The following is a 26,716-nucleotide window of genomic DNA, read 5'->3' as shown; positions in this document are numbered from 1 at the left end:
AAACACAACTCAAACAGCCCAAAATTATAGAAAAATAGAATTTTCAGCTCAATAAGTTCGAAGAGGTCTCCGAAAATTTTTGTTGAAGCATAAGTATTACTTTTTAGCGTAACTCAACCATGGACATCTATACTATAGCCCTACATCTGCGATTTCTAAAATTCGAACCAGAAGTTCATTTTTAAGACACATATTTTAATCGTATAGAGCATACAAAAACAGCAAATCCTGAGCATTCAATTTTGCAAAATTATCGTAATGTTCTTGTCATATGACCAATTTGTCATGTTGCTACATGCCACTAGTCAAGGCTAGCCATTGGCCAATCAGGTTTGAGCACACAAATTATGGTAACTTAACCCTGAGAACCACTATTTAAGAGCCTTACCCAAATTCAAAATCACTTCTCTCAGTTAATTTCTGAAATCAATTACTTCTCTCTCCCTCAAACTCAGCTCCAACTTAACAATCTCTCTCTCTCTCTCTCTCTCTCTCTCTCTCTCTCTCTTTCTCTCTGTCCCAAATTCTATCTTCACATTTTGCCCCTTTCAAATAATAACTTAGAAAACTTAGAAAAGTTTTCAAGCTTTTCAATTTGTGAATACCAAATATTTGTCACAACACATCTCCACAAAACATATACCAGGTATCTCATTTCAATTTTGATTCTCAATTCAATTCTCAGTCACTAACTATAGCAGGAGTTTATAACTCTTTAGAGACTGTCAATTCAGAAAGTTTCTATGTCCCAACAAACACTACCTACACTAAACACTTTCATCACCAGTAAAACACACCTCAAAACACCAACACCGTAAAGACAATCAATCCTAATATATGACCGAATTCTCATTTGACCAAAATGATTTTCTTATTTCTCTTTCTATCAACCCTGATACACTTGTGAAAGTTTCCATTAAGGCAAATCAAAAGCTGAAATTTAATAGTGAGTTTAACACCTTAACCAGTTGTCAAATTTCTAACGAAGTAAGAACTGTAGTATTCTTTGCTACTAACTCTAACAAAGACCCTATTGCTGTCTTCTGGGGAAAATACAATCCTCAACAACTTAACAGTCTATTACTTCAAATTCATTCTTCAAGCCTAGTTGACTTAGATATTTTAAATGTCCCTTGTTTGGTTTTAGAACCACCAACTAATCAATGAATATTCCGCTAAACGATTATTGGATTATAGCTTCAAGAACAACTTTCTCAACTTCCTACAGTCCTTATAACATCCCACATAAAATTTTGAAATATAATAACAAGTCAGCCACAATTGACCGATCGTACATTTCATATAAAGAAAACATTGTTATTTTCTTCGTTAAAGACCAGTTTGTAAACTTAGAAATAATTGTTTGTTGGACCCCTAACAAACGAGAACATTTTGAACGCTTTCATTTTCAATTGAACAACAGAGACGAAATAGACCTTGATATCATCGAAGCTCCCTTTACTGTAGACCCTTAATCTATGTTACCACTTTCTCTTGAAAAACAAGTTCTTACTGCCCTTGCATTCGACCCGCAATCGTATATTAGAATATTCCTCCTACAGAAAATATTGAAATTCGGAAATAAAACTGTAACACTTGACAAGTGTTTTGTTTCTAATCAACAGAGAACAGTTGCTTTCTTCGTAACATCAAAAAATAACGCAAAATTTGTCATATTTTGGGTACCCTATAATTCCGCTCACGTTCAAGAGCTAAAATATCAGATTACTTTTACGGATAATATTAACTTGAATCTGTTAGACTCACCTTATACTGTCTTCGTTTATTAAATGGAAGACGGAGAGGTCAAGAAATCACCAGCAATAGACGAAGTAATAAACGTAAGTTACAAAATGTTTATGTTACTTTGCTTAAATCTGTTCCTACCTGTAGCAACTGATATTGAATCTGAAAATGCTCAGCGTATTGCAGAGTTAAAATCCTTAGTTGAATATAACAATTCTCATCCACACTTCATAGAATGTGTCGTAAATAGAAATAATTGTCTACATGAAGAAATTCCGTACCTTAAATTTCTAGACCCTCCTGAAAAGCTATTAAATTGGTCAAAACGCAACATCCATATGCCACTATCACTAATTAAAGACCAGTTCTTTAAAGAAAATCTTACTGATAAGAAAGCGCTTCTCTCGAAAGTAGAATATTTTATAACCTACATAGGAAACCAAATTCGTTCTGTTCAGTTTCTCAAACTTATTGCTATAATACCTCTTGCACTTCTCTGTGTTATAACTGCTTGCTATACAAAATATTTGATCTTTATTATATTTTTTGCATTAATACTCTTGACGTCTTTCACTGACGCCAGACCAATTGAAAAGATGAGTATCTATGAAAACACAGCTCCTAACCTTCATGTTAACCACTTTGATTGCTCAAAAATGATTTCAAACCAGATGTATTCCCTCAACAAAGTAGCACCTTGCGAAATTCGCCCTGATAAAATTAGCACTAATCAAGCACGAGTCACTCTCTACCAAAGAAATTATAAAGTAAAACTAGAAGCAACTATGTGTAAAGCAACCCAACAGCAATTACGTTGGTTTTGCGATTCTTTTGACTCTAGCGGCATAGATGCCAGACATAATACTATTACTACTTCAGTTAAGCTGGATGCTCAGAAATGCAAACTTGCAAAGGAAAGAAAAAAGATAAAACTTTCCTCTTCTTCTAAATCAGTAGAATTCGAATTTGACAAATCTTTATTCTCAAACTTTAACTCAGGCGATGTTGGAACTGGAAACAATGAATGTAACTCCCGAGGTTGGATTACACATTACACTTATGAAACATATATGCAAAATGTTAGCCTGAATGTAAATCTTAGAGATGGCACAGTTAATAACCGGCAAAATATACCTCTACCTTGTCCTTTATCAGCCGGAGGCTGCGATTCTACATCTACTGATCCATTTGCATACACTTGGGATGAACCCAATAATTGTCTTTTTACTATAATTCGCACTTTTGACGCTCAAATGATTAAAACTAATGACAAATACTACATAGTAAAGGATCCTAAATTTACTTCAGCTCAGTCAGATTTCGACTTACAAAGCTTTATGTTCCAAGTTTTTAATAAACCACAGTCTTTATGTAGTCATCCACGAATAGTATATCCTACGCCATATGATTCTCTATACATTAGTCTTCGTGACGGATTTGATATGAACACTGGAAAACCAATTCACAAATTTAAATCCGATACTGGTGCTATAATTATGAAAAATAAATTCTATTCCAGTGACAACAAAACAGTTGATACAACATATTCTCAAGTTTATGAAAATATTGATTTCGAAGCACATCTTGGAACAAAAATTGACTATTTGCACTTTAATAATCTTTGGCAACTTCAAACTTCTACTCTAGAGCTATTAAGAAATGACTGTGAATTAGAGCGCTCAACTATTTTTAACACTTTAATGATTTCTCATGAAAATCCGCGTTTAGCTGGATATACTTTAACAAGAAACAGATCTATGTTTCTTAAAACAAATGGCAATGTTGCTTGGCTCTATAATTGTCCTGAATTTCATTCACCCTTACAGATTCTTAATAAGTGCTATAATCGAATACCAATTCTTTATGAAGATGAAATTCATTTCGTTGATCCGATTTCTAGACAAACTTTCACTGAAGCCGAAGAACAATTGTGCTCTGATAAACATTCAAACTTATTTCAACTAGATGTTGACGATGATAATTCATGGGTTGAACTAACCCCACAAATCACAAAAGTAAGAGGACCTGCACTCTTTACACCACATATAGTTATTCAACACATTGCGAATGTTATTACTGCGAGTATTTATGCTTCTATCTACACATATAAAGAAATGATGTCTTTCTGGAATTCAATAACTTTCAACTCCAATATGAAAGGAGTTCTCAAACACTTTACTAAGTCATTAATAGATAGCAGAGAATCATTTTCAAATATTTCAGGCACGAATTATTATAACTCTAGAACTATTTATCTAGATTCATTCATTTCACCGGACTTCTTTAATAATCAGTTTGTTGAAACCTTTGGTAAAATACAATATATAATTGAGCGATGCGGAATATTCTTTGCCGCTTTCTTATTCATTAAGCTACTCATCGACATAGTCTTATGCTTAATTCGAGCAATGCAAATTAACAAAATTACAGATGCATCTATTCACTTTGGTAAGGCACTCTTTGCTGCCACATTTGACTTAATGTCAGTTCCAATTTTGACTTCCATCTATCAAGCAACAAATTCTGATAATAATAACACTGATGAAAATAGAGAACGGACAATGCAAGTTCCAAAAACCGAAAATATTAATATCAGAGAACGAGTTATTCAAACTCCACCTTATGCAGAGAATATAGGCTTACAAGCTTTAAGATTTGAGAATAAAAGTGGTTACCCAAACCTACATGATGAGAATAATAAAGACGAAAATAGAAACGATCACAACGTTCCTACGTCTCCAGTATAGGATTAATTCCTCTATTACTTTAATATCATCAAACTATATGATGATAATACAGACTGACTTCAAAAATACTACTGATTTACCTTGAAAGAGAATACAAAAAAAAATAAGAAAAAGAGAATACTAGCAAAATAACTTCAAAAAATATACTCTTAGAATAGAATAAGAGTAGAGAATACTTGATATTTCAGGAACTTTCTTCAATCCCTAACGAACTAATACCAGTCTTTCAGAAGGAACCTTCGAGCGGTTGGCCCGAATACAATACACAATCAACTTCTAAACCTCAATCTGGAGTTAAACAACTTGACAGACTACTACAACCCACAACTCACGTTACCCCATCTACAACCTTTCTCTCAGCTATCAAGATTTCAGCAGTACAAACTCAAGCAACTAGTGCAAATTCATCAACGACAGTTACATCATCATCTACATCATCCAAGAAGAGAACTAAAACCGCAGATACAATTGCAAAGAAACAACCACGTAAACAATTCATTAGCGAGACATTTAGCCCAGCGATACCGCTAGAAGTAAATATACCTAAGACAAACAGTACAGCATCCAACGTCTTAGCAAACACTAAAACTACTCAATCGTCACGACCAAACTTTCTTAATCTTCATCATTACACAACTACCCCCCTGCAAGACCGCCTACAAAAACAACATCAAGCTGAGATACAAGCTAAAACCCCCGGTTTTAGTGGACACCCGAACTACGATACGATTTTAATCTACCAGTTGCAACCCAACATCAATAGATTCAATCTCATTGGTTATTTGTCGAACAAAAACTCTTATTTACTAACTAATCACAACCTTCAAGGACAAACCATACAAGTCCCGTTTGATAATATTACAGCAAACCTCAATCCTCAGCTTGATACCTTTACTTATCTGGTACAGCAAAACTTTCTGACAGAAAGACAACGCTCTCAACAGCTCGAACAACGGATTACTGAGCTCCAACTGGAGATCGCAAATCTGAAGCATCAACTCCACATCCTCCGCTCATCACGTTGAGCACTCACGGAATGGAATAGATAATTTTGTGGTTGTTGATGTTCAGTACTTCCTTCATTACTTCTTCTTCTTTCTCCCGCGGTGAGGAAAATTATTCGTTAGTTCAAACGCCTAATTATTAGCCATTTTGATTACCTTACTCTCCTTTATTACATTACTTATCAAGTAAAATAATCCGCATTTCTTCAATCTTCATTGATTACACTTAGCGCAATTTATGGTGAAAAATGAGTCCATTCTTATCTTTAGATTGCAAATTTGATTTGTTCTCGCTTCTTTGAATAAAATCTATTCTTCATTTTTACCGATTTATCTTGCTTATAACATCATTCGATTGTTCCTTTGATTTCCATAATTTAATTAATGTCTTACAACCTTTCAGTAGACGTTAAATATTTCAAAACATATTGTGATCTCGCTGAATTTATTCAATCGCAAGTTATTAAAACTTCGAAAACATTCTTAGTTGGAAATAAATTCTATACACCTTTGTCAGTTCATTGGACATTTGAGTTACAAGAGATTATCTTATTCTTACAAGATAACAATTCTAATGAAATTGTAGTTTATTTTCATCAAGTTCCTGAGTACGATTTGTTTGAAATTCTAAAACTTATTCATACAGAAGAAATTCTTAACATCAATAATCTAAACTTTCGACCGCTCACTTATTTCAATTAAAATGTTAGTCTTCAATATTTTGGTGATCACTGATATAGAAATATTACAACCTTTCGTTAACAGGTTTTCATTCATCGCCATCCGCCATTTATAGTTTAAGTACTATTTGGATCTTCCTGTCAATTCCTTTCAAAGATTAATGGGTCTTCCATTCTCCCCATTGACATTAAAATTGAATTACTGCATTATTCAAAATGAACACATATTTTGAAGGAGGTGTTGATATCGAATGGTTTAAAGATTATTGTCAACTCTCTGATCATGTTGAATCCGCTTGGGTTAACTTTTCTAAACAGATTATTTTTAACGATAAAGTTTTCAGGATCTCCGAATTATATTATTCTGAATTTCAATGCGAAGTCATTTTATTTCTTGAAGACTTTGAACAAAAAGAATTTGTTATTTACTTTGAATCAATGACGAAAAGCAAGATTAATTATTTCTTAAAGCAAATTCATAATGATCAATTAAGTCTGAATATTAATTCCTTAAACTATAGCTACAAAGCTTACTTCAATTGATTTATTCTTCAACAATACTCAAATAAAGATGAATTACGAAACGGAATTCTTTATTTGGGGAGTCATTGCGGCAACTCTAGGCTTTATGGTGTTGTGCGCAGTAATTTTAATTTCCCTATTCATTTACCTCGCTTGTCATTATAGACCATTAACGTAACCAGTATATTCTTCAACTTATTATTCAACGTCAGATGTACTAGCAGCACAATTTTATAGAAAAACTTCAAAAGGTCTATTATAACGACCAGCCAAAAAAATTGGATCTATTATTTTGTACAGCCTTGTATCTTAGGACATCGTCAACCCTTCTTCAAGAGAGAACTCAGAAACAAGAAGCTACGATGAACTTTAGAACTTTAACCAAGTAATCTACCTCACAAACTTTAAATGCTTAATTATTATAAAATTAAGTTAAATAATTTATTCGATTATGTAAAATTTGATGTTTTGATTTAATACCTATGGACCGGGATGGGATGTACTGAAGTGTGCTACACTCAGTAACACTGTTTGATAATCTTAGTGCTATTTTGAGAACTTACGTTATAGTGCGTGAAGCACAAACTTGATTTGGACAAAGTCCATTTTAACGTGTGAACAAATTACTAAGTAGTTTTGAATAAGCTACTATTTTAAGATCACTAACTAAAACTGAGAATACTATGACGTGATATTATCACGCCACACAGATAACACCAAGTTAACCTTGGTAACTCTGTCATCACTGTTATCTCTATCCAATAGGATACTAGAGAACCACGTGTCCGCAAGTATAAAAGGAGCTTGCACGCTCAACTACCAACACTTTTTGGTCCCTGATAACTTCTGATTTAAAATAATACTCCCGTATTGCTCCCTTGCTCAATCTCAGCTTACTTGAGATATTTTTCTAACTTAGAATATTTTGTAACTTGTTCTTAACTAAGAACTCTCTAAGTCATGAAATATTAACTTAGCGCAAATTTGGATATCAGGTAAGTTTGACTTAACTTCTCTAAGTTATAAATTAACATCTCTTAAATTCTATCTAAATTACAAGTTAACTTAGAATATTTCAACCTGTGCTAACTTGTACTATCTCACTCTTAATAACTTAACTATTCTATCCCTTCATGCTCGGTTCATATTTGATGCTGTTTAACATAACTTATTAATTCATATTTGCATTTAACTTTCTTTAATACTTAACTATTTACCAAGAGTAGAACTAGGGGTTGAACTCTCAAGTTATACATGTGGTCCCGCGATTAACCCCGTCGTTTAAGTATCTAATGTACGGACCAGCAGTATATTATATCTACAGAGGGGAAAACCGAACAATTCAGTATTTTTTTCTTGTGGGCGTTTCTCATTACAAACAGCTGTGCTGTTGTTGCCAAATTTTTGGCAACAATTTTTTTAAATCTTTTGGAAGCTGTGACCAGATTCCTAAACATTTAACTCAAATTTTACCAATGAAAATTATAATTTCGTCAAAAAAATACCACATGAGCCATTTCCTTTTCTAAATTAAACAGTGGTGTTGTATTATTTGACCCGTTATTCACACAACTTCTCCTTATTATTGTCGTCTTCATCATCAGCTGCGATCACCAGGTCAGTCAGATTTTTCCTGAAATTTCATGAGTAACATTAAATTTTTCTTTGTACTCAAAATCACAGTAATTTTTTTGTCTAAATTCATTAGTTTTCCTTCACAGCTTCAGCTGAAAATTGCTACTAAAAATTTGAAGACGGTTGATATTAATTTGTTTTTATCTTTTAATTCCAGATTGCTGTGTCAACGATTTCCGATTAATTTGTTTTAGGGCAAAAATAAACCCAAGAATGTTATGTAATGAGCCAGTCTGAACGTAACTGTGGCGTTATTAAGCTCAGAAGGATAGTTCAAAATCTAAGTAAATAACATGCCAAAAAGTTGCAAGTGTCTAATCTCCGTAGCATTGCGTTGCTCGAGTCCAATTGGCGCAGTTAGGGATATCAGAACTTACTTGCCAAAATTTCTTTTAATTACCTCTTAAGTGCCCCCCGGATCCCAATCAATCGCATTTCCCCTTCACAAGACATACAAACAAAACTCCCAGTTCCCTTATTTTATGGTTTATTCCTCCATAACGCACTGAGAAAATTTTAGCAAAATCTGCTTAATCGCTCTCGAATGAAGTTTGAAGCAATTATTGTAAACGTGTGATCTTTCTTAATGCAAAATTTTTATTTGATCCTTTTTGTGCTTTTATTCTAGAACATTTGATGACTTCTTGAGTGCCATTTTTACACTTTAGTTTTTCATCTTTGAGCGATATAAGTTGCTATCGTTCTCAATTATAGTTTGTTGGTTAAAGGGTTTGTGAGTAAAATGAAATCCAATGTGTTAGGTATTATAGCGCAGTCGTAAAGAGTCAGGCTGACAACATGGAGGGAAGGGTTGGAAACACAGTGGGGTGATATTTTTGCACTCATAAAACACTTTTAAGCTACATCTCCTCTAAATTAAATTGCCACTGCCTGTCGTTCGAGAGCAATTCATCCGACGTTACTCGGTTTATCTTTAGATATGCTCTCTGCGTGTATTGAATTTGAAAAAAAAATACTATTACGGCGAAATTTATTCTCCTCTCAATTGTTCCAATTTGCCCCAGGCAATGAAACATATTATCAGTTTTCAGAAATCGGAAAAAATATTATTAACCTTTTCTAAAAAAATCACCTCCTGAAAAACAACCTTTTCCCCATATCACGCAAATTTCAAAAACAAAAACTGAAGCTAAAGCTATAACCATCAGTTCCTGGTTTGTGGAAACCGTTTATTTCTATGAAAGAAAACAAGGAACTTGAGAAATTTTTCTAAACATTTCCTTAATGGCAATTTTTTGCTATCAAAGTGAGGCGTTTTATTTAAAAAATACTCTTAAGAGCAAATATATCAAGAAGCCAAAAATATCATCGCTTTCGTTGAAAATTTTATGCATACATAATGAAGAAAACAGGAAATATATGAGATTATAATATTTCGTTTTTTTTACATATACATACACATATAAATACATACAAATAAATGCACACACACATACATATATATATATATATATATATATATATATATATATATATATTGATATATAAAATTTCATATATAATATAATTATTTCATTTATATATATATATATATATATATATATATATGAATATATCACCTCATAATTAACTTGCTCCAACTAAAATTTTAGTATAAAAATTGGTTCGTGACTTTTCTGATTCAAAAGTTTCAGAAAGCTTTAAGGGTGGGGGCAATTTAATAGCAGCAGCAAATCTTTCTACGTGATATATATACAAATTATATAAATATATATATATATATAAATATATATATATATATATATATATATAAGTATTTATATATATATATATATATATATATATATATATATATATATATATACATATATTTATATATAAAATTTCATATATAATATAATTATTTCATTTATATATATATATATATATATATATATATGAATATATCACCTCATAATCAACTTGCTCCAACTAAAGTTTTAGTATAAAAATTGTTTCGTGACTTTTCTGATTCAAAAGTTTCAGAAAGCTTTAAGGGTGGGGGCAATTGAATAGCAGCAGCAAATCTTTCTACGTGAAAGGTGTCGAAATTTGCCTCGTGTTTCGTTTTGTTCTTTTTAACATAAAGAGTTCTGTAAACTCAAACCATTCGAAACTATCGAGTCAATTACAACCTTTGCGCAAATTAAAAGTTATAGTTTTGTTATAATAGCAGGACAAAGAAAGTTGGTTAATTTTTTAAGAAAAAATATCAAATTGTGTTTGGACTCTATTATTTTGTAATTTCTTCATCTTTGTTCTTCATAATTAATAGCCACTGTCAGCTTCTCAACTGCTCTTGTTTAGGCGCTTTCTTTTTACATTCCAAAATTGGATTCTTTTAGTGCTCTGTCATTTTCTTAAAAATGTTTTCACACCGTTTTCAAGGACTTTGAGATTTCAAATCAAGATAAACAAGTAAAATTCAGCAAACATCTTATTCCATTAGACCATTAGAAGCCTTAGCCGCGTTTAGTAGTTTTTCATAAGCTTAGGATGATAAAGATACTGGGAAGGCCGTTTGTCAATGTTAAAAGGTCATTTTTGAAAGTTTTTGAGACCAAAATTTTGCAATTTTCGTCATTTTTTAAATTTCTTTTGTAGACCAGTCTAAAATCGAGGCTGGCTAAAATTAATAAAGGTCTTTTGCAACACATAAGTACTTTTTTGACCATTTTAAGAGCTATATGTTTTGGTAATTCAAACAAAAACACGCAATTTTATAATAAATTTCACAATTTTTTAAGCTTCTTGAAAAATTTAGTCAATTTTTGAGTTTTTTCGGCCCTAGGTGTCAAAAAATCTCGTCCAGGTTTTAATAATAAGTTACTGCATAATTTTCAGGGGTAATGGAAATGTTTTCAACATTTTAACGTAACGAATTTTAGCTTTCTTTGACAAAACTTGCAGTTTTTAAAATCTTTTCGACACTTTTTGTCATTCTTGAGTTTTTTGCCCTACGTGCGAAAACACCTCCTCTAAGGTTCCATAATTTGTTGCTGTATAATTTCTTGTTGCAATCGAATGGTTTTCCACATTTTAAGGTCATGGATTTTTTTTGATAAAGATTTTTGTTTGAAATTTTTTGTTTGAGTATTTTTGTTTGAAATTCATTCTTTTATAGTTTTTCTGGCCGCAGAGGACAGCAGTTTCCTCTAGATTCTGATATTAGATTACTGCATGGTTGTTACGGTCAATGGAATGGAATTCAACATATTATTATCACTCAATTTTTCCAATATTCTGGACAAATTTGAATTTTTTTTCAAATGCTCTGGAAACTGTCATGTTCCAAACTTATCAGTTTTTATGGGCCAGTGAAAAATTCTAAGCTTTAAAGAGGGTTACTGGATGTTTTCTGATGATAATGAAAGGCTCTGAAGATTTTATAATTGTCAGTTTTAGCATAATTTTAATAAAGTTTGAATTTTTCAAACTTTTTGAAATTTTTTGCAATTTTCTGAGTTTATCTATCTTCAAGAGCCATTAAAATTTTAAAAGAACCTGCTGAAATATTTCTAGAGATTCGAGAGACAGGCAAAAGAATTAGTTTTGAACATACTAATATTGCAACTTCCAGAAAATTTGAAAAAAAATACAATTTTTGATTTTTGCATGTTTTTCTATCTTTAGTTTTTCCATCTTAAGTGGCCAATCAACCCCTTTCAAGGCTTGTGCGTGAGCTAATGGGTATGTTTTTACCCATGAATCTAACCCCTAAGGTAAATCTTCGAGATTTATAGCAATGACTTTATTTTTGTTTAGTTTGTTTGGTTGTTTTAGTTCCTCCAATTTTGGGACTGTTAGCTTTTTTAGCTGCCAATGTTAATTGATAGTTTGGTCAGATGCAGTAATTCTGACTCTCTGGTTCAATTGGTTGGATTGTATTTCAGGACTTGTCCTGCTATTACTTTTCAAAGATTTTGAGTTGTACTGGGGCGCTGTCAGTTTTTTAAGATCTGTTCACACATTTATGATTTTGAAGTCAAAACTGGAGTAGTGATTTTGGTCCAATTGTGGAGCAAAAAGCGAGTGTTTTAGGGCGTGATTTTTTTCCGCTCTAATTCTAAAGTAGAGTTGGAAAGCGGTGTTTGAACAAAAATTCGCTTTCTCGCAAGTGTTTTTTGTTCACATGCGGCAATTTCATTTTGAGTTTTACTGTTTTTCGATTTTTTTGTATCGGATTTCTCTAAATGGCTTTTCCAATCCATTATCAGCTCATTCCAGGCCTAGTTTTTTTTTGTTTGAACCAGAATTCCACTTCTTGTTAGTGGATTTTGTGTTTTTTTTTGTTCAAATGCGGCATTTTGACATTGATTTTCTGTTTTTTTATTTACCTTTTATCTGATTTTTTAAAATGGTTCTCCCAAGTCACTCAAAGTCCGTTCTAGGTCTACTTTTTCTGTTTATTCAATGACAATTTTTTGAATTGTACGTCAGGATATGTCCTGCTATGTTTTTTTACAATTCAAAGAATTTGAATTGTATTGGTGCGCTGTTTTTTTTAAGATGTGTTCACACATTTTTCAATGACTTTGATCTTTCAAAACGGGATAAACAGCTAAAGCCCAGCAGTCATTAAGTTTAATTAGAGGCCTAAAGTGGGACTTAGTAGTCTTTCAATTGCTGATAGTAGTGCAGCTGCTGGGATGGCCTTAATTTAAGGTTAAAGGTCAATTTTAGGAGTTTTTGGGCTCAAAATGGTGCAATTTTTCAGGTTTTTTTTGTAATTTTTTTTAGTTTTTGTTGTTTGGTTAGTATTAGGTTGAAATTTATAAAAATTGATGAAGGCCTTTTGTGAGGCAAAATTGCTTGTTATGACCATTATATGAGCTATATGTTTTGGTACTACAAACACAAACACACCAAATGATATTAATTTTTGCAACTTTTTTTCAGATTTTTTGAAAATTTTTCTCATTTTTTGAGTTCTTCTAATCCTAGGTGTCAAGAAACCTCCTCAAGGGTTTCCTTAAGGGTTTGATGATAGATTACTGCATAGTTTCTACTGGTAATGGAATGGCTTTCATGTTTCTGCCATCATTAATTTTAGCATTTTTTGACAAAATTTGCAATTTTTTTCATTTTTTTGACATTTATTATCATTATTCAATTTGTTTGAGTCCCAGGGGCCAGAAATTCTCATCAGGGGTTGGATAATAAGTTACTAAAAAATTTTTAGTTGCCATGGATTAGGTCTCAGCTTTTGAATATCTCAAATTTTAGCATTTTTTTTTTGACAAAATTCGCATCTTTTCAGGTTTTTGAAAATGTTCTATATTTTTTTCAGTTTTACCAGCTTCTGAGACCAGGAAATCTTCTATGAGGTTAGTTAATAAGGTACTGCATAGTTTCTAGTAACAATGGAATGGTTTCTAACTTTTTAATGTCTCGGATTTTAGCAACCTTTTTGATAAAATCTGCTATTTTTTTTAAGGTTTTCTAAAGTTTTTGTCAGTTTTTAATATTCGTCCATTCTCATATGCGAGAAAACCTATACCACCTTCTGATAAGAAGTTACTGCAATTTTTCAAGCTTTTCAAAACATTTGTTTTTTTTCAATTTTTCTTATCTCAGTAGCCAGGTAACCACATCCAGGGTTTGATAGTATGTTATTAAATAGTTGCTAGGGGACAATTTAATGGCTTTCAACTTTTTAAAAGATCGAAATTCTGTTTTTTGAATTTTGAAATTTTTTTCTAAAAATTATTGCCTATCGATCTATGATCCAATGAGTTGTTTAAAGCTTGGAATTGGGTTACTGGATAACCTCTAGAGACACAGAAATGGCTCAGAAGATATTTATATTACAATTTTCAGCAACACTTCCATAGAAATTGCAATTGTTTCTTTCTTAAATTTTTTGGTCATTTTCGAGATAATCGATCTTCAAGGGCCATTGAATATTTTTCAGGTCTTGCAGATAAAATACTGGACCGATTTCTAAAACAAAAATTGGTTTTGAACATATTTTTGAAATAGGTAATTATATAGGGAAAAAATTTTACCTTAGGTTGAAAAGCTTCGAGTTTTTGCAATGAGTATAGTTTTGTTCAGTTTTCAGTCTTTTAGTTTCCCATTTTTTATAGATGATTTTTGTGTTCTGGCCGGAACTGTTGAATTGATCTGCTGGTCAGGTAGAGTACGTCTGATTTTATCTTTCAATTTTTTGAATTGTATTTCAAGACTTGTCCTGCTATGTTTTTTTATTTCGCTTTAATTTTTTATCACGTTTTCGTTTTACATAAGACACGATTTCCATGTTTGACTTCTGATTTACCTCACTCACCGAATGAATTTTAATTCCTTTCACTCATTGAATTACGTAATGTAGTGAAAATGGTCAAATTCAAAAGAGCAAATTCAAAAGCATAGTATAAACCAAAATCAAAAGTATACGCGAAGGGCTTAACTGGCTATACAAAATTAAGCTTTCGTCGCCGATTCAAGGCTAATGGATTTCTTAACGAGAAACTTGCTTTTTTCACAGAAATACCTTTGCAGAGAAATTGATGACCGATATGTGGGTTCAATTTAGCTTGATTGCTTTTTCTCTTAATTGTTTTGCTGTTTCATTAAATTAACTCAGCATAAAACTCCATGACCACGAAAATGGTAATCAAGCTGTTGTTTTGCCGGCGATAGCTTCGACCTGACTATTGAATTTACACACATATTTTTTACGAAGAAACGCAAAAGTTCATGTTAAACTGACATGAAGTTTCGTACGGTTTGATTCACACACAAAAAAGCGTCTGTGGTTAAGCCAAAGAGAGTTGTAAGAAATCAATATTTCATCATGTTTCAATATATAATGAGAAATGCGATAATAATAATATAACAATCTGATTTTTAGTGATTCACTCTATAATTTTTCAAGAGTGTTGCTTTTAAATTGCAAGTTTTAGTCATTGATCCGAGCCGACTTCTACTCAAATGTTGCGGAGACAGAAACGACAAGAGAGTTAGAAACCGCGAGACAAAGAGCAGTGCTTGAATTGAACAACGTCCTGCCCAAATACATCACAGACTACTTCGAGGCCAACAGGGTGAAGAACTACTCTGAATTGAGACCAAATGTCGCCATCATATTCTTCTTTGTCGACTTCTTCTACCATTACTCGGGTAAATATAACTATCAGGGCGACATATTGGGAGGGGGGCTGCAGAACAGATCCGAGGTTGATCTTTCATTGCAATTTGTTCAGGGTCTGACAAGGTCATAAACTAGTTTAGGTGGTTTATGTGTTTATGTGTTTGCAAGAATCTTGCAAGATAAACTTTTGGCCTTGACTAAGGCTGATACAGAAAAATCGTGGATCTGTTCCCCCCCCCCCCTCCCACTCAGCTCAGCTTTTATATGCCCCAATTACAAATTATGTGTTGTTATATCACACGTTACTATGTAAAAAATAGCACGTGTGCCTGGGGTCGTAAAATCTGTATGCCAACTAAACTGCGGGGGGGGGGGGGGGGGGGGGGGGGATAGATCCAAAATCACTTCTTACAGGTTAATTTCATTACCATGTATGAACACACTTATGAATATTTCTGCGTTGATAATGATTGGTGTGATTTGTATAATGATTCTACCCGACACTATTTAAAAAATACCATTATTAAGTTAAAAACGTCAATTACACATGTTTAAATTCTACTGTGGAAAGGAAACGCTCCCCAGCTATGTGTTTTAAAAGCTCAGAAATTGTAAGTGAGGGGGGGGGGTAAGGGGCGAGGAGTAGGGGGGAGGGGGGTAGGAAACAGTACGTTTAATTAGAGGCAAACTATTTGAAATATTCAGAAAACGTTCTTCTTATGAAAAAAGGGGGAAAATCTGCAGAATATGAAGTGTTAGTTTGTATTGTAGAGGACTATCGTAGTGGAACAGAGTGGGTGAGGTTCTTAAATGAGTTGATCTGTGACTTTGACGACATCCTAAACCACCCCAAGTACTCTTGTGTCGAGAAGATAAAAACCATCTCATCCACCTACATGGCTGCTAGTAACCTCAACCCACATTATAAACAGGGTAAATATGACAAACAATCATATACGAGAAAAGAATAGACAGACAGTAGGCCAATCAAGAATGTAAATCTTTATTTGCTTTTAAGTTAGCCTTAGTAGAAAATTTTGAGTTGCAAATTTTATAGCTATAAATTTTAAGTTGCGTTAGGTTGAAGCCTCAAGTTGCCTTAAGCTGAAAACTTAAAGCTGAGGTTAAGCCCAGGAACCTCCTCCAGGTTTTGATAGCAAATTACTGCATAGTTGCCAGAGGTAATGTAATGGTTATTAAAACATTGATAACACGAGTTTTAGCAATTTTTGGATAAAATTTAAAATTGTTTCAAATTTTCTGTAATATATTATCATGTAACAAGTTTGTGGATCTTTATGAGCCAGTGAAACAATTTAAGGGTTGCAATAGGGAAAATGGATAATCTCTGGAGACCATGAAAGGACTCTGAAGATATTATTATCACAATTTTAGAAAGATTTTGTTAAAATTTTTTATTGTTTTTAAATGTTTTGAATTCGTTTGGTCATTTTCTGAGTAAAACGATCTTTACTGGCCCACGAAGTATTTTTAAGTTTTACAGATGGGTTACATGGCAGAACTCCATAGATAAAAAAATGGTTTTGATTATTTTTCCGGCGATATTTAGAAATTTTGTACTTCTCAGTTTTTTTAAGCATTTGTCATATCTCTCGAGTTTATCTACCTTTAGTGGTAATATGATCTCTTTCAAAACTTGCGCATGAATTAAAGATCATATTGATTGGTTAAAAGCTTCAAGAGTTTTAGCAATGATTGTTTTTTTGTTTAGTTTGTTTGAGTCTTTTATTTTCTCAACTTTTGAGATTTTGTCTTTTTGGCAATTTGGGAATTGATCTGCTGGTGAAGTACTTTAGGTCTGTTTTTCATTCAATTCTGTGGATTGTATTTCAAGACTTGTCCGGCTATGTTTTTTTAATTCGCTTTACCTTTTGATCACGTTTTTCGTTTTACATAAGTCACGACTTTCACGCTTGACTTCTGACATACCTCACTCACTGTTTCAACTGAATGGTTTTTAAATCCATTCATGCAATGAATGACGCAACATAGTGAATACAGCCAAGGTCAAAAGAGCAAAATCAAAAGAGACGGGATAAACCGATAAAGCCCGGTCCTTAAATCATTGAGAATTAGGTGATCAAAGTTCATTAGAGTTTTTGCTAGCTGACATTGGTATTAAGCTTATTAGCTTTCAGTTTAGAAGCTGAATTAAGTATAGTTTTAGAATCCAACCGAAACTGCACGCCGATTTAGAATCCAACCGAAACTGCACGCCGAATTAGAACACTTTTTGACACTGAAAAAAATTTTTAAAAATTCAGTCAATTTATCTCTTTTTTTCTTTTTCTGTTTGAATCTCGATGTGCATCAAGCGCGTCAACGGTGGCTTTTTCCGGCAATCTGCCGGCTATGTTTGTTTTGTTCAATAAATTTGAGCACTCTAATTTTGTAAGTGAATAGGAACTATACTTACAGGCCCAAAAACTTGAAGCCTTGCTGGTTCTTTTTTCAAGCTACAGACTTCTTCAATGATCTATCGCACTAATATCTTTCCAATATTTCGTTCACTCAAATTTTGACACTGAATTTTCCTGACTCAGATTTTATATTTGTGTAGAAAAGGCAGTGTAGAGCAAGAGCATATGGTCAAGTTGATAGTCTTTAGATTTCAGTCAAGGTAGTTAACTGTAGACACACTATTAATTGTTGTTCAGCTCAACGAATATTGACCCTCGTTTGGTTGATAGTGACCTTTGTTGTGATTTGAGGCAACTGGCGTCTGCAAGCTGTGAAGTTGATGGAGTTTGTGGTTGAGATGAAGAGGAGGCTTTATGAATTCTGTATCTCTGGGTTCCAGTATGGCAACGAGAGGGAGACTTACAAGTACAAGGTCGGCTTCAACTATGGTGACGTCACTTCAGGTTAAAAAAGAAACAATCATCTATGGGTCAAAATAATTCAGGGTCGAGCAAAAGTCCGATGTGGCAAAAATTGGGTTATACAACAAAACTCAACCAGATCTTCCTCAAAATGCAGAAAAATTTGTTTTATAGTTGTTTTGGTTCCAGTATTATCTGTTCATGAGACTTCTCAGTGGAGCATGGTCATTTCATTGGTTCAGGCCTGGACTAGGGAACTGTTGACGCATAACTAAAACAACCTATGTTATGTAAATGAGTGGTTGCAGTCGGGAGTTTATTACTCTCTACAAACTGAAAGGTAAAATACCTTTCAAAAAGATGAGATTATGAACAATTAAAAAATATTCCGCGTGTAGAATAAGGGCAGTTTATGCAATTAAGAGCTCTTTCCCAGTTTATACAAGAAATAAACTTATGAATGCACTGGTTGTTAGTCATTTCCACTATAGTGTAGTCTTATTGAGTGGCATTAAGCGTTTTCTTCTAATTTCACATGAGAAACAGTAAAACTGGGAAAGAAAGTCCTGTTTCAACAGAAGAAAATATGGCTCATATCATGACCTAAAGTTACGATATGAAATTTTACTTTATTAACCTTTCAGGATTTACTTGCAGAAAATGTTATCCAAAAGAACTGTTTTTTGCCAGAGCTGTAATTTCCTGGAATAACGTCATATCTAATCCAATTAGTACTAATATAAACTTAAAGTTAAAACCGTGAAAAAAAAGTAGGGCCCATTTTATTAAAATTTTTCAAACTTTTTTGAAATAAGTTAATTTTTTTGTCCAAAGCGAAAGCAATAAATTGTACATTTAACTTACACTCCCATTGGCATAGTATTTATCTCTTTTTAGAGCTCATGTGATCTTGTTTTTCAATAAAGATTGACTCGGCAAAAACCTACTTGATTGCCATCTGTAAAAACTAAGTTTTAAACTCAGAATTTTATTTATGGATGAAATGGAACTTGTATGTATGATTTTTTAATTGTTGAAGGAACTTGAGTCTGTATCGTACAACAAAAATAAAGTGATGATTTTGTTCACGCCGAAACAGGAAGCAAACAAGCGAGTCTAATTTTAAAATAGTGTGAGAAATTGATGTCTGTACAAGAATTTGCTTTCTCATTAGTGTTTTTTTTTACATGCCGCATTTTGACATTGTATTTTTACTGCTTAATTCTTTTTTAAGTAAATTTTTTGGAAGTCGTTTTCCAAATCTAATCATAGTCCATTCTAGGCTTATTAGTTTGTTTTGTCCATGAAAATTCTTCGAATCGTACGTCAGGACTTGTCTTGCTATATTTTTTTATTTCAACGTCAAGATTTTTTTCGACCGAATGACGTCATCATCAATTCATATCTGCTTTTTATTCATTCGTTTATGCAATTTCAACTGAATTGCGAGCGAGGCGTCATTTTTCACTCTTATTTGAGCGAGAAATTGAAACTGAAATTTCTTTACGTTAATTCAGAGAGATAAGGTCAAGTGAGTGCGTGTCGATCTAATGGAAGGGTATTTAAGAGCAGCTAATAAAAGCAGCAAAAATTATACAGATCCCTAATCAAAATTTAACATCTCAGCTCTTAATGAGCAGAATGAACTTGTCCTTTGGTCTGTTTTTTATTATTTTCTTCTTGAGACTTCAGATCCGAGAAGCTATCGCGGCTGTTTCCTGGTGATCTGCCAGTTATGTTTAAAACTTTGAACAAATTTAAGTCTGGGTTAGTTCCCTTTTTGAGCCAGATGGGTTTTACTGTGCGGAATATTGAGCCAGCACATTAGAAATTTTGAACGACCCAAAGTTTTTTATCACAAGTTGGTTTTGATTTTGTTTTGCCATGTTTTTTCAGCAATTGTTTTAAGCAATAATGGCCAAGATGGTGTCTTATTGAATAAATACTTCAAACTGGGACCTCACATCCTCACATCCGTTATCTCTTATAAAGCTATCAAAAATCTTATCAAAAGTCATTTGCTATCAAAATGATCATGCTCAACAATTATTAGCCATGAGTCCACGGGTCGGTATTTCCTTCGATCTACTAAGGGAAAAGTATATAGGGCAGGGTAATTATCCCCACCTGGACTTTATAGTTTTCTGCAAAAAAAGGCACGTCTCGTTAGGGTAAGAACAATTTGAGTAAATTTATGTACGCCTTCACTGAAACTACTAAATTTCACGCTCATTTTGATGCACGTTTCTCCGAGTGAAAAATGTCTCTATTAAAGGATCAGAAATCCGTAAATTAATTGTAAGAAATTAGGTGAAATCATTAAAAATTTCAAAATTTCAGAAGCACTTCTTCAGCGTTTTTTTGGCAAATTAAAACCTTAACAACCTCTTTGATGCCTTCAAAGTGCAAAAACTAGTGGTGTAAAGACACTGAGAATGTACCTGCCCTATTTTTCAAAAAATTTGTGAAAATTTAGATTTCTAGGCGCCAGCTCAGAAAACAAGCTTAATCTTGCATTTATTTAAAAAACGTTGCTTTCCGCTCCAGCTTTTAAAAATTATTATTACTTTAAAAATTTCCGCTCCAGCTGATACAATCTTGTTAACGCGAACTTTTATTTTTTTCCGCAAAAACAATATCCATGCTTCTTTTCTATGCCAAAACTATCTTCTCCATTATATCAAATTGACATCAAACCACTTATTGTTCCATTTTGTTTGAGCTCTGAAATCAGTGTTCAATACACAAATTTCAGTTTAACTGAACTCAAAGTAGTAGCAAATTATGAATACGCCAAAGGCTAATTTCTGAGATCCGTAATCAAATTGAAGTAGATTAAGAATGATTGAAAGTCCCGCAATAATGAAAAAAATTAAAAGAAAAATGGAAAAAACGAAATAACCCAAAACATATAACCCATTCAATTCAACAAAATACAATTAAAACATTTTTCACAAATTTTCTCAAAGACATCTAAATGAAAGTACAACTAACTGCATTCACAATTTGTTAAATCCTTCAATCACGAGTTTTTATTCTTACCTGACCAAAGTGGGGAGAATATAAACGAATATTTCACGCGTGCAAATTTTGAAATGGACAGTTGAATTTAGAATTATTGAACTGCTGATCTGTTGAATTAATTACCCTAGTTATGATAACCAAGTTAATTATAATTAAATTTTTCTCGTATCAAAAAAAAATTTCACAAAGACTTTCATTAATATTTCTTATAGTTGATTTCCAAATTCATTGCTTCCGTTTGACGAATTCACGTATTTAACAATTTTGAAACTGTACAAAATATGATACAGCTTGTTTTCATCAATTATATGAAAAAGAAGATTGCTTTCAAAAAAGATCATCAAAAGAAGAATTCTTTAACTCTATATTTTTCATATTTTCTCATATCTGTGAATTCATAAGAACACCTTCAATATGGTCCCTTCTAATTTATGAATTTTTATTCAATGTTAGAATGGAGGAGTTCATAAAAATAGGAGTTCGAGCAAAATGAGCTTAATCGTTTTGAAAAAAAATCACAGCAATTTCTTTTGTTCGGATTGTTGATTTTAGAAATTACAGTAACAACTTCTATTTGAAAAAACTGCATGGTTTACCGCTTAACCCAAAGTAAATTCCAAAAACAAAATCCTAAACGATTGATTTTCTTTTCGAAAAGAGCAAAATGGAATAGTTTTTTAACACCAACTTTATTTTTCAACAGAAAATGCTAAATTCAAATAAATATTTTTGTTTTCTTGCATATTTGCAGTTTAAGAAGCATTAAAATGTCAGAGTTATATTAATACAACTTCTCCTTAGATCAGGTTTTCAAATTTTATAGGTTTTTATTCGTGATTCAATTTGAACCATGAAGTTTTTTTCCTAAATTCGGCTAAAATTCCATAGGCCTAGCACTTCTGTTTCTTCCTCATTTTTGTCTTTTTCAATTCTCAACTCCGCTTTCATTGGGTTAACTTAAAGCCATTGGGTTATGTCCCAAATTTCTATGCTACTGAAATTGAAAAAAGTCAACCTCTTTGGCGAAGTTTATATAAATCTTATAAAATACTGCAACACGTTCTTGTTGTTTTTTTTTTCAAATGTGTGTCAACTGAAAACAAACAGCTGACTTTTAAACTTTTACCACCTGGTTATGAAAATAACATTGTTTTTACCCCTTCAGGTGTTATTGGAAATAGTAAGCTGCACTTTGACATCTGGGGTGACAGTGTGAATATGGCTAGTAGAATGTACTCGACAGCAGAACCAAACAAAATACAACTCACAGAGAAAGCCAAACTGCTTCTGGAGGCAAAAATAACAAATACATACATTTTTTGAAGACTAAAAATCAACTTAGGATGCTTTTTCAGTTCCTACACTATTAAGTTTCCCAGAACATACAAAAATTTGAGTTCGAAATTCAATTTAGGTTGAATTAATGCAAAAATAAGTTGAATTTTAAAAAAGTGTCGAACATTTGCAGCATATTTTAAGATGTAGTATTTTGAAAAAGAAACGAATCACAAGGATAGTGGTTTTGATAATCATTCAAGATACTTTTGAATAATTCGTAGGAAATTACAACAGAAAAATCATTTTGTGTAGTCATTCAAGATATTTTTTAAAAATTTGTTGGAAATTACAACTGAAAAAACATAAAATTAAATTTAAGCATATTCAAACCAAAGTGATCGATGATCTTGGATCACTGGGCATTCTTTGGTCCATTTTGGCTCTTCAATCAGCGACTTCAACATCTGTTCAAAAAGGAAGACATATCGGCTGTTCCTTTAACCACACAATTGGCTCTTGAAACTTCCACTCAAAAAATACTCTCAAAAAAGTTCATTTTACGGCGGATTTCCATTTTTCAGCCTTTAATAATTATGAGAACCCGGGTCGAGGTGTCACCGCCTTTCAACGCATAATTATGAAAGATAAGCGGTGAATGTGGGAAATTTTGCAAGATAAGCGGTGAATGCGGTGAATTTACATAAATCAAGCGGTGGATGCGGTGAAAACAAAACTTTATCGCCTGGTAGCTGTAAAATTAGATAATTTCACCGCTGATTTTAGCGGTGGATTTACATAAATTCAGCGCTCGGAAAAAGTGTCCAAATTATGTGAGATAAGCGGTGATTGAGATGAAATTACATAATTTCAACGCTTAACTTGTGGTGATCTTACATAAATTGACCGCTTAGAAAAAAGTGTTAAAATTGTGTGAGACCAGCAGTGAATGCAGTGAAAATAATGGAGAGTAAGGGAGGAATTGTTAGATTTAACCCCCCACTAAAACGACCCCTTAATCTTACATCTTTTTGGCACTTTTTCTAAGCGGTGAATTTATGTAATTTCACCACTAGAGTAAGCGGTGAACTTACAAAAAATCACCACATTTCACCGCTAAAGTGTGTAATTTCACCGCTAAAAAATCGCAAATCTTACAAAAATTAACTGCGCATGTTTTACAGAAAGTAGAGTGAATTGGATTTATGTTCAAAATAAAAATGCAAAACCTAAGTGAGAGTTGGCGCAGTGGAAGCAGACGTGCATGAAATCCAGGAGGTGAGAGGTTCGAACCCTTGCAAGGGCGGTGAAATCCGGAGACGTTTTGTAAGTTCACCGCTCACTACAGCAGTGTAATTACGTAATTTCACTGCATTTCACCGCTAAAGTTTGTACGAAATTTGCAGTGAAAAAAAAAAACAACTTTTCACCGCTTATCTTACATATTTTTCCTTGACCCGGGTAAATCTTTAAAAAAACTAAAACCTCCTGTAAAATCAACTTTTTGAGTTAATTTTTTATCCCTTTAGTATACAACCAAATAAAACTATAATTATTTCACATTGTATGTATTTTTTGTGCGAACCAATGAAGGAAGAGAAATGGGGGCGAGAACAGTTAGAACATTCAGGAATATTCCAAGCAGAGGATTGTTTCACATACAGAGGGAAAGTGTGGGTGAAAGGAAAGGGGCACATGGACACCTATTACTTCAAAGAACCCAAATAGACCAAAACTAAAACAGACCAACTAAAACATCTTTTCAATTTGTTGTATTGAGATTAATATGAGATGACAGCAAAACAAAATAGCCAAACTTTTAGTTTGAAAGTTCGGAATTGATCACTTGATTTAAAGTTTGTCCCGAGCTTACTTGCGGAAAGGTTTCTTTTTCTCTAATACGATATTAATTCGCTTCATTGGCGAGTTTAGATCCTTGAATTATCGCATAGGCTTTTGCAATGAAACAGAAATTTTTGCGTATACCCCCCCCCACCCCCCTCACCCTCCTCTCCCTCAACCTGTGCTGCTTGCACGCTTTCAGAAAAAATCAGATTTTAATAACCGCGAGATTTGCAGAAATTGTGTTTGTAAGACACAATAAAAAAAGACCATTGCGGAATATAATCGCTTATCTTGTTACTAACATAGTATGTCCAATCGGCTTTGGGCTTTCAAGTTTCGGCTTACTTGTGCTTCGGTTTACTTTGCGGTAACCATTGTAGTTGCTTTTCCTCGACCTTCTTACTTTTGTGGGTGCTAGGAAAATTGGCCGACAGGGCGTTTAGCCGACAAGGAAAAAATGAGAATTTTTTATCCGACAGTTTTTTCATAATTGGTAATAAAAGTCCATAATTGGTCCATAAATCAGTAGTTCGGTTGTGATAGATTCATATCAAGTCCCACGGGCCGTTGAGGCATGGCCAGATGCGGTAAAATACGGTCCGACCACGGATAGACCTTCGGTACACTATAATTCTTGAAAAAACTGCGGTATATTTGTCCGCTTACGAAGTTTTAAATTAGCCAATCAGAGCTTCAGAATAAGTTTTATTGCTCATTTTACTAAATTGTCGGTTAACTTTCTCATTTTTTGGTTGTCGGCTAAACACCCTGTCGGCCAATACGGCGGCCACCGGTTTCGTGAGACAGCTGAAATCTTTATGAAGCTATTTAGCAGAAGATATTTTTATGTTCCCTAACTCTCTTCAATTCACAGCACAGTTGTAAATTTGAATGATTGTTAATTTTTATTATCTAATTTTAGATTTATAATTTCAGATAAATTTCCTTTATTAGTATTTTTTGCTTTTGCGTGAGCGTGGCTTTATCAGTTATTAATTAATTAATTTTAACTTTATTGTGAACGAAATATTATGTGTTAATGAGACAGCACAATGGAAATTGTTTTAATAGAGAGAGTTCAGATTAATGGTAATCCCTATATTACACTAAAATGAACTGCAAAAAGTCTAAATTGTAAAAAAAATTATAGCTGCTTAGATATCAGAACCAAAAAAAAAACAAAATTTGCGCCAGCAAATCAATAGGAACAGAAATTTTTCATGATCAATTGAAAAATCACAGTTGTTGAGCTGTTACCTAAAAGTCAGCATTTCTATTCCAATTTCAGAACCAATTTTCAAATAAGTTTCTCCGACAAATTCCCTAAATTTCCCTGCTGATAACTGGCAATAAATTAATAACTGTTGTACAAATCTGATGTTTGAAAAATTTCTGTTGGAAGCAAAACTGGCAGAAATTTGATAAAATTTTGAATGAAAATAAAATTTGATCTAAATATTTGGGGCCGTTTGCATTTCTTTTTTTTCAAAAATTTGCGTGCAGTCTGAGCCACAAAAAGTGGTACCGAATAACTTGATAATATTCGTCTTTCAACCCTGCATTATATAATACGTATGAGGCTCTTCCACTTTCATAAAAAAGAATTCGGTATAATTATAATTTTAAAGTACGAAAACCCTGGCATGTTTTATCCAAAAGCGGAGGAACGCATTGGCATCTATTGTTTAAACAGTTGGGGAACATTGATCTGCTTGTTTTCAAACGCAAAAGATTTTTTTTCAATAAAAAATTCTTTGTTAATAACGTAGTCCACTGATTTGATAGATCTTTACTCATAGCTGCTTCAATTCCAGCTATTTGAAAAACTTTGGATAAACCTAAGACATTAAAAAAGATACATAAAAAGGTTTTGTCTGCGGGAACACATTTAGAAGCATTTAGAATTTTTCAGCATGAGAAACTGCCACTCTACCAGCAACTCTACTAAATTTTTTTCTACAACAAAGAATTTTATTGAAACTTATTAAAAAATCAATTTGCACCGTTGAACAAGTGATAACCGATTACTGGGTAGTGATAACCACAGGCCACGGGTAGTTTGAATACCTTTAAAAGGCTATTTTGCTTGGCGATACTTAAAGGGAAGTTCAGAAAATTTTCAGCAAATTAAACTTAGAGTTTCGTTAATGCATTTTTCACGTCCCAAATATCAGCAGTAAAATCTTTTCTTTAAACTAATTAATATAAAAGATAGTTTTGAAATCAAAAGTTTCAAAACTTTAAATTAACTATGCATAACAAAGAATTGTTGACATTTCTTCTCAATTGTAAAATAGAG

At 32.9% G+C, this 26,716-nt stretch overlaps 1 protein-coding gene across 1 annotated transcript in view; it reads left to right on the top strand.

Annotated features, from left to right (window-relative positions):
• Positions 1–24,446, top strand: part of LOC142336521 (uncharacterized) — a 105,468-nt gene extending 81,022 nt beyond the window's left edge. The window contains exons 7-13 of the mRNA XM_075385427.1: positions 4,682–4,979; positions 8,213–8,316; positions 15,243–15,459; positions 16,202–16,363; positions 18,163–18,315; positions 22,463–22,590; positions 24,166–24,446. Of these exons, the coding sequence (XP_075241542.1) occupies positions 4,682–4,979; positions 8,213–8,316; positions 15,243–15,459; positions 16,202–16,363; positions 18,163–18,315; positions 22,463–22,590; positions 24,166–24,300 (1,197 nt within the window). The 3' untranslated portion in view covers positions 24,301–24,446. The remainder of the gene's footprint in view (positions 1–4,681; positions 4,980–8,212; positions 8,317–15,242; positions 15,460–16,201; positions 16,364–18,162; positions 18,316–22,462; positions 22,591–24,165) is intronic.
• The last annotated feature ends 2,270 nt before the right edge of the window (positions 24,447–26,716 follow it).

This window comes from Convolutriloba macropyga, chromosome 3 (genome assembly GCF_964194025.1).
Source record: "Convolutriloba macropyga chromosome 3, txConMacr16.3, whole genome shotgun sequence".
NCBI lineage: Eukaryota > Metazoa > Xenacoelomorpha > Acoela > Convolutidae > Convolutriloba > Convolutriloba macropyga.
Note: the sequence above shows the minus strand (reverse complement) of the source record. Positions and strands in the feature narration are given on the sequence as shown.